The sequence below is a fragment of the Myotis brandtii genome, unplaced genomic scaffold (assembly GCF_000412655.1).
Source record: "Myotis brandtii unplaced genomic scaffold, ASM41265v1 scaffold670, whole genome shotgun sequence".
Taxonomy (NCBI): domain Eukaryota; kingdom Metazoa; phylum Chordata; class Mammalia; order Chiroptera; family Vespertilionidae; genus Myotis; species Myotis brandtii.
In genome coordinates this window covers 929,049-941,483 of record NW_005370611.1, presented here as the reverse complement: position 1 = coordinate 941,483, position 12,435 = coordinate 929,049, and the positions used below count along the sequence as shown (strand labels likewise).

The following is a 12,435-nucleotide window of genomic DNA, read 5'->3' as shown; positions in this document are numbered from 1 at the left end:
AGAGAGAGAGAGAGAGAGAGAGAGAGAGAGAGAGAGAGAAAGAGAGAGAGAGAGAGAGAAAGAAAGAGGAACATCAATGATGAGAGAGAATCACTGATTGGTTGCCTCCTGCACGCTCCACACTGGGGATGGAGTTTACAACTGGGGCACATGCCCTGACCAGGATTTGAACCATGACTTCCTGGTTCATAGGTCGACACTGAGCCACACCAGCCAGGGCTTCTCCCATCTTTTGAAGTACATGTTCAAGAAGGCATGCTCTTAGAAAAAAAGATCCATTTAATCCATCAGAAAATTTGCTTCAGTGAATAACCTATTTTCCAATAACTATCATGAGCATAGTAGCAACTGCAGTATCAGCACTCACCATTTTGCCTGTGGTTGGATGATGTCACATGCCTTCGAGCAAAGTGACCAAGTTCCAACCTTACAGAAGCAAAACTGGGAATCTAAGTGCTGGCTTAAGAGAAAACTTACCTAGCATAGGAGGCTTGTGATTTGAGTCATCATTAATGACTTCAGGTCTGGGTCAGGGTCGGATGGGGCCTGAGGGTCAGCATTATGACTCTCAGTTCATCTCATGCACTGGTACTGGTTACAGAGCTTTGATTGATGAAATGTCAGATTAAATCAATCCTTACTACGTACTGATACTCAAAAGGCATCTGCCTGGAATTTAGCCTTCATAAAGTAGATGGGATTAGAAAACAGTGTTCAGTGACCTCTGTGCAAGATATTAGCAAGAAATTAGGTTTACTGGAAGCTCAGAAACATTTGCCTTTCTGGAGTTCTGAGGTAAGCACAGCCTCTTCTTACAATTTCCTACAGTAAAAAATAATACATGATTCAAGGAAATCATTTTATTGCTCTCTCAGCATTTCCACTCTTGTTCTGATAAATAAAAAACCCTGTATGATTGGGTCTTTAGGAGTGAATGGTTAGATTTTTATTTCAAAAGTAAATTTCATTTGACATCCTGCAAAACACATTTGTTATTCAACTGGTTAAGGGAATCCTCAAAGAAAGATTATTTATTCCAAAACTCTTGTGCTATGAATGAAGAAATTGCCTCAGAGACTCTGAGTCAATGCTAATGTCCAAATTAGATGAGCTCATGCACATTAAAGATCTATTTCTGAAGTCCTGGGCATGCAACAGCATTGGGCTAGCAGGCCTTCAGCTCCGAGGACATCCAACACTGGAGGCAGAGGGAATTTTTATTGCCCTGAAAGAGAGAGGACATTTAACTTTTAACTTGGAGAGATTCAGGATGTATAGGGTTGGTGCTTTGTTAATGAGTCTACAGTGTACCAGGCTCCATACAGGACAATCTGGTGGCAAGGTCCTCGCCGTGAGACGCAGATATTCAGCATCAAAGCAAGAGTGCAGGGCATGTGCACGGCCATAGAGCAGGGATTGTACTGTCACCTAATCTCTTCATAGATGCCAAGGAAAGATAGGAGCAGGAGAGGAGGGGATCCCTAGGGTCTCACTCCCAAATGAGCCTCTGTATCCTGTTCCCACCAGGGCAGCCATGACACAAGGGATTTTAAAGCATCAGAATCAAATTGCTGCTCCTTGTCCGCTCAGGGGTTTATTTTCTAGTTAGAAAACAGTGTCTGTACACTACTTTTTTTTAGCTGCTCTACACATATTCTCTTAAGAGAGTCCCTGGTAATTGTCTTACTGGTAATTACATGCTTGGGGCAGTTGGACATCCACCGTTGTTTTTCTGAAAGTGAGGAACAAGAGACGGGAGGAAGAGAGAGAGTTTTGAGATAATGAAATCCTTTTAATGATAGAGCCATGCCGTTAACCTAATTAAACTGTAAAGTGGTAAAAAAAAAAAAAAAGTCCAGGTACTAAATGGAAATGAAGAAATAAATCAGCTGAGACAGCAGCACTTCTGGGAAACCTTCTGAATTCCGAATAGTCTGACATTATAGTGTCCGATGCCCCTGGTTATTCTCTGGCCCCTCAGCTTTGTAAAGAGGTCTCTTACACTGTCCTGTCCAGAAGGGCTTGATTTATGATGTCCATATCAGGTGTCCAGCTCCCCTGGGAAGCCAGAGCCATCGGTGGGATATGGTGACAGAGCACTGGCTACAGGGTCGGGAGAGCAGAATTCTCCTCATCCTGCTGCTAACTAGCCATGGGACCTTGTTGCTTGGGTCACTTTCCATTTCTTTGCACCATGGCTTCTGTGCGCTTCTGCACCTGCAACTCTCTTAAAAGAATTGCCCTTGGGCTATTGGAGTCACTTTGCTCAGAAGAGCACAGAACTGGAAGTCCTTGGGAACCTTCCTCCCATGGGGCTGCCCTTAGCCATTGACTGGCTGATGCCGAGTCTGACAACCCGGCTTTCTGTGCATCTAATCAGGACAGACTCTGAGATGTAACTTACACTCCAGAGTTCCCGTGGGATCAGGCTAAAGATACTGCCCTCAGGACTCTGTCTGAAATCCTGCCCTTGCTTGGCTCCTTCTCCTTCCCTATCCTGCTTCCCCCACTTCCCTGCTGATTGCTCTTGGGAGTGTTTCTTTAATAGGTGTCATGAATCCTTGTCTAAGAGCTTACTCTGAGTAACCTAACATAAAGCAGGTACCTTCCATAAAAGCACCAGCCTTGCCCTGGCTGGTTTGGCTCAGTGGATAGAGCGTCGGCCTTGGACTGGGGAGTCCCAGGTTTGATTCCGGTCAAGGGCATGTACCTTGGTTGCGGACACATCCCCAGTGGGAGGTGTGCAGGAGGCGGCTGATTGATGTTTCTCTCCCATCAATGTTTCTAAATCTCTGTCCCTCTCCCTTCCTCTCTGTAAAAAATCAATAAAATATATTTTTTTAAGAAAGCACCAGCCTCATTTCCAACATCTGAAACTCAGAGGTGGTAGGTAGTGCCTGTCCTCATGAGTGTTATGGACAGTCTGCACAGTGTCAGAGCGAAAGCACTGGACAGGATCACAGAGGGCTACTTCCTAATGTCTTTCCACCCTGATGCCAGCCACCCCAACACTGGGAGTCAAAGGTGACACCCTAGTGTAATGGAGCACCCACCCTCTAACCACAGCTCCACACCCCTAACCCCACTGAAGTTACTATACTTCACACTCTCTATTAGTGATCCCAACCACTACTTTCCATTCTGACCTAGCAATAATTAACTCATCTTTTTCACTCATATTTAGAGGCATTGATCTTATATAATCAGCCCAGGGATTTTACTTTTATTCCCATTGGTGTATGTCTCCAAGGAAAAAGCACTAGGTTTACAGGTGAGGGAGGTCTCTTGGTTTAGTGGATCGAAGAGAGTGAAGAGACTTCAGAATCCACAGCAACTCCATCACTGATTCACTCATCTTGACAAGTTCATTTGACATCTCAATATGTTGATCTCATCAGTGGCAGAGCCATTAATATTCATAGACAATCCACGAGGTGCCTGGAATTATTCTAGGCACTGACTTCCTCTTGCAAAACAGGGGAAGTGTCTGTGAGGCACCTACACAGCAGTGGGCGAAGATTAATTAAATAAGTAATTGTCTGAATAATGCAGAGCACTCAGACACCTCGAGAATGGAGAATGTGTAAGTGTTACACGGAATGAGTAATAACAGCAAAGGGTAGATGGACAAATCTTCAGCCAATTTAAAGTCTCTGTCAACCAGTTAAGTGAACGAAAGTAAGCATTTACTTGGTGGTTGATTAATTGATGCCTCTGTTTTTCTGACGGCCTAGGCGGGGGAAAGAGACAGAGAAGTGAGCAGCCTGAGCAGCAAGCTCTTGAGCCTGCAAGTTGACATCAAGAATCTACATGATGTTTGCAAGAGACAGGGGAAGACCTTGCAGGAGAATCAGCTCTGTGTGGAGGAGGCGATGATGAACAGCATCCACGTAAGGGTTTCAGTAGCTGCTACCACCTCTGCTCTCTTCACTTCCACTCCGCTCCCTTGGACAGTAACCGAAAACATTCCACGAGAGCATTTATTGAGCAAGCAATGAGAAAGAATGAAACACATCTCCCCTACCACACACACACACACACACACACACACCATCCTGCCCTCAGGATTTTCAGTCTAGCTCTCTCCAAGGTCATCTACATCTGAGGCTCTGTCTTTTTCCTTATCTTGCCTTTCACACCTGGATTTGTGGCACCTGTGGTCATTGCCCTGAAAGACCAAATTATAGTTATATAAGGAGAGCAGCATCTCCTGATCGATCTTAGACAAACTTCTACGTTAACCAAAGAATAACACCCCTTCCACCTGCTCAGAGGTGTCACTGCTCATTAGTGCAGCAGGTGCTTTTTTTTTTTTTTACAAAGAAACAGTTTGTATTTTATTTACATTTAGTATTATTTTGTCTTACTTTCAGATGTACAGCATAGTGGTTAGACAGTCATATACTTTTCAAAGTGTTCTCCCTGATATTTTCAGTACCCATCTGGCACCATAAATAGTTAATATAATATTATTGACTACATTTCCTACGCTGTATTTTCCAGCCCATGACTGTTTTGTAACTGCCAATCGGTACTTCTCAATCCCTTTACCTTTTTCACCCAGTCCCCCAACCCACCTCCCCTCTGGCAACCATCAGTCTGTTCTCTGTATCTATGAGTCTGTTTCTGTTTTGTTTGTTTGTCTGTGGGTTGTCTTTTCTTTTCTTATTGAATTTATTGGGGTGACATTGTTTAATAAAGTTATATAAGTTTCAGGTATACAGTTCTACAATATATCATCTGTATATTGTATTATGTATTTACCAACCCAAGTCAAGCCTTCTTCCATCACTATTTATCTCCTCCTATACCCTCTTCTACGTCCTCCCCACCCCTCCCTTCCCTCTGGCAATCACAATATTGTTTGTTGTCTGTGTCCATGAATTGTCTTTTCATTTTGTTGATGGTTTCCTTTGCTGTGCAAAAACGTTTTAGTTTCATTTCATTTCTTTTGTTTATTTTTTTCTTTTGTTTCCCTTGTCCCAGTAGATATTTCAGGGGTGGGGGGAGGGACAAGAGAAATATCCAAGATTTTACTTCCTATGTTTCCTTCTAGGATTTTTATGGTTTTGAGTCTTACATTTAAGCCTTTACTCCACTTTGAGCTTATTCTTGTATTGTTATATTGGAATTCAGCGAGTCCAACAGAAGACGCCACAGTCAGAGGGCCGAATTTGGAGTCTTTATCACAAACACGGGGGCCACAAGAGAACTAATGTTTCTCCAAAACCTCACGGCCCCAAATGAACTTAGGGATTAGCTTATAAAGGAAAAAAACAAACAAACAAAAAAACCATGTGCTGGGATGGGGGCAGTGTGCTTAGCAGATATCCCATAAAAAGCGTGCAGCCTTGAGCACAGCTCAGATAACCAGAAGACACCTGGCATGGGAGGAACCAAGGACAGATCAGACCACTACGCTGGCAGAGCGGCTTACAGGTCCAGATAATTAAGAGGGGCAGTGACTAGACTATAGGCTGATAAGAAGGTACATTAGGTTACTGACACAGATTCAGATTGCTAGCCCCTCCCCAAAAATGTCTTATTTTCCCCATTATTCGAGCAAGCGTGCTTACAGAAGCTAGAAATAGCAAAGTTACTTCTATCAGGGAGGCTATCTGGTTTAGTTACTTCCTGGAATTAACAGAACAAAGGACCATCTGTGTTTAGTGGAAAATTTTAAATGGCAGTTCTTACAAAATAGAGGTTACGGGAACAAGATGGAGTGCCTATGGTTCAGATGGAGGGTGAGGGACAGGATGGAGTCAGTCCTTTCAAGGCCCATTGTTCAGTATGTGGTGTAAGAAGGTGATCTAGTTTCTTTCTTTCTTTTTTTTTTTATATGTACCCAAATTTTCCCAACACCATTTATTGAATAGATTGTTTTTACCCCATTGTATGTTCTTGCCTCCTTTGTCAAACAATAATTGACCATATAGGCATTGGCTTATTTCTGAGCTCTCCATTCTGTTCCATTGATCTGTCTGTTTCTATGCCAGTATCATGCTGTTTTGATTACTATGGCCTTGTAGTATAGTTTGATATCAGATAGCGTGGTTCCTCCAACTTTGTTTTTCTTTCTCAAGATTGCTGTGGCTATTCAGGATCTTTTTGTGGTTCCACATAAGTATTTGGACTATTGTCCTAGTTCTGTTAAATATGTCATTGGTATTTTTTAGCAGGTGCTCTTTATTGCCACATCTGTAGCTCTCTGCCTGCAGCTTTTCTTCTCCATGGGGGAACCGAACCACAGAATGAGCTGAAGTGCAAAGGAGCCAGTGCCTCTAGAAGCAGCCCTCAATCAATGATTGATGGAGAGATGGTAGATTAAAAAACCTATCTCCCTTGCCCCTCAGTCAGAAATAATTCCAGGCATGCTCTTTGCTGTGTCGCCAAGTTCCCCAATGGGACCCAGTGCCAGATGCCCACAGTGGTAACTAGCTTGATAACACCCCCTTTCACAGCTTCCTGCTCTTCCTTGTCTTATTTTCTCTCTCCACCTGAGTTTCCTAAGGTCACCCCCCACAGGAACTACTACCTGACACTCAGTTCCTTGTCACAGGGCTTGCCTGCTTCCAGCAGTACCCAAGCCAAGATCCTCAGTAACACTTTCCTACACGTGTGTGAACAGAAAGACCTCCTGGCACGGTCATCTTTCTTGAGATGGAGATTTTGAACTAATCCGTGCCTGCTGCCTAAGCAGTTCATCAGTGGAGGCAGCCTCCTTTCAGCCTAAGGTTTCCTCTCTTTGGAAACTCTAGCACTAGCTCCTTAAACCAGTCTGTAAATGTATCCACACAGGCTAGGGGGCCAGCTGAAAAATACTTTCCCAAAGCTCTCTAAACACTTTGGGTTTCCAAGAATTCCTCACTTTGCAGTCTTCATTTCCGTTGAGGGATTTGAGTTCTTGGCAACCATAAAGCAGGTGCCGGTTGCACAGACCTGTTATTGGACACCCAAGTTACTAGTAGCTGCTTAAGGAACCACCAACTTCTTCAACATTTGTGGTCAAGGATCTGGTCTCTCTTAATTGTGTCTGTTAGAGTTCTCCTAGGACTTACCACCTCCCTGTAAAAACCACAAATGGTTTCTCTTTAATACCCTAAAAATGCTACCAGCAAAGCAATTCCACCTTATCTTCCTGAGCATTGCTGTTCTTTCCCCAGTAAGTCACAAATACAGAGAAATCCATTGGTTTTCCTAAATGGTTCTCAGGAAGAATATTATCATAATTTACTTCTTTCTAAATATTAATGTTTTAGAATATTTTCACCATTGCTGTCACAAGTTTATTTATTCCCCAAGTCAGGGAAAGCCTTGTGGCTTATAAATACCTGGCAACCTGGAAGGAGAAAGATATTAAGTCACATTTTATTATTCTATTTATTTTTCAGAAGGCCTAACAGCTTGAAACAAGCTTTAAAACAGGCTCTTTTTTCCCCCCTAGCACTTAGTGCAGAATTTAAATTGCAGGCTATGCATACAAATACACAATTAGATGTGGACTTATACTCCTCCCCTCAGAAAATCCCTGCAATGTCTGCCTCCCACGAGGAAATGTAATATGGGAACAAAGGGGAAACCCAAAACTTTCTGAAATGTTGACTGATATCTAACAAGGAGCTGGGGAAATAAGCAAGAGGTCATAATTCAAGACCATAGTTATATAAGAAAATTAAAATATTACATCAGATGTTATCTCTGACTAAAGGAGTGGCAGGCAAGGAGTGGGTGGTGAGGAAAGAAAATGGCATGACCTTGTAAATCAAGAATACTCTGTGTTCTGCCAGCCAGTGTTGCTCAGTGGTTGAGCACCAACCCATGAACCAGGAGGTCACAGTTTGACTCCCTGGCAGGGTACGTACCAGGGTTCTAAGCTCCATCCCTAGCATGGAGCATGCAGGAGGCAGCCTATCAATGATGCACTCTCATCATTGATGTTTATATCTCTCTCTCCCTCTCCCTTCCTCTCTTTGAAATCAATAAAAACGGGTGTGGGTGTGGGTGTGTGTGTGTGTGTGTGTGTGTGTGTGTTTGAAGAATACACTATGATTGGGCGTCCTGGAAGAACAGTTTTGGGGGCTAAGTCCGGCTGTTCCGGTCTGGACTCAGCTCTTTGTGGCTAGACTCTACACTCCGCCCTTCGGCATTGGGTTTGGCTGTTGGGCGCTAGTGTCAGCACCTAGGGACTACTAGACTGACTCTTGGGCCTGGACTGGAGCATTTGGGGCTAAGCTCCGCCCTTCAGGAGTAGGTTTGGCTCTCCCATCTGGGTTCAGCGTTAGGCTCCGCCCTTGGGGACTGGCTTTGGCTGTTCGGGACTAGGTTGGAGTCTTAGGAGCTAGGCTGGCTCTTTGGGGCTGGGCTTGGCTCTCTGAGGGTCTGAGGTTCGACTCCGAGGCTCCGAGGCAAGGCTAGTCTGGAGGCTAGAATCAGTCTTTAATGATGTCCCACTGCACATTGACACATCACAGGCTTTTTGCTTGCGTTGACAGTGGCAACTTACAGTGAGTCTAAAGGTTTCTGAGCACCAGACTGGCCTGCAGGAAGCAGACGCTCGTTCCAACACCCGCCCCATTCCTTCTGGCTTCCATCATGGGCCTCTCCAGAGAGCAGCAGCTGCCCTGACTGGTTTCATTTCTGGGTACACCAACTTTACACGGCATTATAAAAACATATTTACAGACTTCCCATGGTGTTCTGATACTCGGGAGCAGAGACCCTTTCATCAGAAGGGATTATTTCTAGGGCTGTGCAACATCCAAAAGGATCAGATCCCTTTGAGAGACTCCAGAGACTGTTACAATCAAATTGACCTGAGCCCTTCGGGACTGGGCTCAGCTGTTCAGGACTAATGTCAGCACTTAAGGACTAGGAAATAGATAGATAGATAGATAGATAGATAGATAGATAGATAGATAGATCATACACTGTGCTCTAAAACCCAGTGAAAACTGAAGCAAAGCAAGTGACATGCCTAGGGTGCAAAATTTAAGAGGCCCTCACTCTTCAGGTGCCATCCCTTCACTTACTGAACTCCAAACTCCCGACCTCGAGAGTAAGAGCCTCCTTGATATTTGCATGTCAGTTGCTTCACTCTAGTCCCTACCCTGCCCCAAAATCGAAAGACTGCCTCTATTGCCCTGACCGGTGTTGCTCAGTGGTTAGCGTGTTGCCCTACACATCAGAGGGTCCCGGGTTCAGTTCTGGTCAACAGCACCTACCTGGTTGCAGGTTTATCCCCGCCCCCAGTCAGGTCATGTGCAGGTGGCAACCAATCGATGTGTCTCCCTCACATTGATGTTTCTCTCATATTCTCTCTCTCTCTCTCTCTCTCTCTCTCTCTCTCTCTCTCTCTCCGTCCCTCCTTCCCTTCCATTCTCTCTAAAAAGCAATAGAAAAAATATCCTCAGGTGAGGATTAACAACAACAAAAATACGCCTCAATTAAAGTGAAAGGAGAAAAGAATAATAGAGATATTATGATGATCAAACCAGAAATGGAAGGGTCTCTAAACAATTTCCCAGACTCCTTTGGCCCTGGGCGTGACATGGGGAGAATAGCCTGATATTCAGTAGGCTTCAAATTGTGAAACTCATCTTTGAAGTATATGGAGGACATTATTTTTAGCATAAAACTCTGTAAGAAATTTGATTTCTGCAGATAAAAGTAATTAGTTGAATATATACTAAAAGATTGATAGACTCTCAATGAAAATATCACACAGAAATATCATTTTGAATCATTAGGAATAAAAAAGTAAATATACTAAATGCAATGTGGGATCTGGAATTTGATCCTGAAACAGAAAAAAAAAAACACACTGGTTGAAAATTTCATAAAATTCAAATAAAGTATTAGTTTAGATAATAGCAGTCTACCAATGTTAATTTCTTAATTTGGACAAATGTATTATGGTTATGTGAATTCTTTTTTTTATTGATTAAGGTATTACATATGTGTCCTATCCCCCATATTGCCCCCCATACCCCACTCATGCCCTCACCCCCCTGGTGTCTGTGTCCATTTGTTATGCTTATATGTCTTTGTGTGTTTTTCATTTTGTTTTGTTTTCTTGTGATTGATTTCTAATTTCATGCCATTATGGTCAGAGAATATGCTTGATATGATTTCCATCTTCTTAAATTTATTAAGACTTGTTTTGTGTCCTAACATGTGAGTTTATCCTAGAAAATGTTCCATGTGCCAGCCTTAAGTCTTATCTCTTCTCCAAATAACTTTCCACCTGCCACATGCAGGTTTCTTTCTAAATACCAGGGTTATCCTGTCATCCCCCCAGCTTAATGCTCATCAGGTAGCTGAGTATTCTCCAGTGTAAAATCCACCTCTTTACCACAGCACACAGGATTTAGTTATCTGGATCCCACCTCTCCACCCTCTTACTCCTATCCTTCATAGTCAACATCTTTCTTGCTCTTTTCCAACTACAGGTGAGCATCTCAGCCCTATAGTCTTCACACATAACATACCATTCCTTCTGCCTAAAATGCCCATCCTCAGCCTGGAAAAGTTGTAACCATCCTCTAAGTCTCTGCCAAAGCATTACCTGCTCTTTAAGTCTTTTCTTACTCTGACTTTGCCCTCAGTAACAATCTCCTTCTGTCTTTTCCATGGCCTTCTAACTACATCTCCATTATAATAAATAATCTGCTGTATTTTAGTAATTTATTGTCTCTCACCATACTGAGATCCCCAGCTTAGTAAGCCTTGTACATATCATAGAGGAAACTAAGACATAAAGGTGTTCAACATGCCCATTAAATAACTGAGTGAAAAGAATCTTTCAAAAAGTATCTATTAGGTCTTTGCCCATTTTTTGATTGGGTTGTTTATCTTCCTTTTGTTAAGTTGTATGAGTTCCCTGTAAATGTTGGAGATTAAACCCTTATCGGAGATAACATTGTGAATTCTTAACATTTAGGGGAAGCTGGATGAAGAGTATATGAGAACTGCCTATACTACTTTTTCAATTTTCTAGAAATCTGAAATTATTTCAAAATAGTTTTTTTAAGTAAATCTCTGGTAAGCAGAGATCACTGATGAGAAAAACATCTAAACCATGAAGGTGCATGCCAAAGAAATGCATATAACTTAAACATATAGTTCTATGTTCAAGAAAGTTTAAATCCTTAGCAGGGTAGGTCAGTTGGTTGGGGCATCATCCTGATATGTCAAGGTTGCAGGTTAGATCCCCAGTCAGGGCAAGAAATGTAATTTGTAGAAGATATAAAATGCAACAGATAAACCTATCTAGTGATCTAACACTTAACTAGAATTACAAGAGAAATATCTCAACACCTCAAGAAAAGGGGAAAGATGTTCATGACAATGACCAGAAATATATGAGACTTTCAGTTCTTAAATGAAGAAAAAACATCAGCAGGAATATATTATCAGAGCAATGCCAACCCGAGACAGGAGAGAGTCAATGAAAACTAGAACAGGGAATAAAATAGTTAAAAGGTATTTTGAAAAGCCAGCTTTAGGCAAATCAGCAGGGCCTTATGACATATTTCGAAGAGTACTTAAGGAATTGGCAGGTGTTATTACATAGCTGCTAGCGATTATTTTTGAGAACTCAAGAGGATAAAGAAAGTCCCTGTAGGCTGAAAGGGTAAATGAAGCGCTCATCTTTTTAAAAAGGGAAAAAGGACAATCTTGGTAATTATAGACCTGTCAGCTTAACTTCAATATCAGGGAAAATGTAGAACTTAACATCAATCAATTAGCATCAACTTGAAAAGCACAGAGTATAGGGTGGAAACGATTGTGACTTCTCAAAAAGGCAAATCATGCCAGGCCAATTAATTTCCTTCTGTGATCAAGTGGCCACAGAGGCAAGAAGGGAACAATAGCTATAATCTCGTTGGCCATAAGTAGGGCTAAAAGTTTGACTAAATATGGGAACAGGTTCCTACAGGTGGCCAGTGCTCTTCATCTTTTAAAATAGTTGAGGCCTGGATAGAAATCTATGTGAGAAGCACAGTGGACCACATGGCCTCCAGAATCATGTCCAACTCTCGATAATCATTCTAAGAACTAGTCTTCCATATCATTTCCAAGTTGCTCATTTCCTCCAGACCTCAGTTTAAAGGTCAAAGAAGAATCTAATAAAATATCTGTCTTCATTAGAAAGAAAACTTTTTAAAAAGATGACAAAAAAGCAATAGGAAATGCATTAATGCCTTAATGATACTGATCTTTGGCACATACAAGTGAAATGTAGACTTAATTCATAGCATGTCATTGTCTACTCATTTAGAATTAAGAAAAATAATCTTTTGAATACTTAAAGATAAATAAGTAGAAATTCAATAGATTTGAAATAAGTCTAGGCATTTCTCCAAGTCTTTGAAATTTGATTCCTCTAAACTCATAGGTATCTATAGCATGCAAATGTTTAAAGTTCTTATC

General features: G+C 42.1%; 1 protein-coding gene across 1 annotated transcript in view; it reads left to right on the top strand.

The window, feature by feature from the left end:
- Positions 1-12,435, top strand: part of PMFBP1 (polyamine modulated factor 1 binding protein 1) — a 47,049-nt gene that overhangs the window by 3,206 nt on the left and 31,408 nt on the right. The window contains exon 3 of the mRNA XM_014529187.1: positions 3,735-3,890. Within this exon, the coding sequence (XP_014384673.1) occupies positions 3,735-3,890 (156 nt within the window). The remainder of the gene's footprint in view (positions 1-3,734; positions 3,891-12,435) is intronic.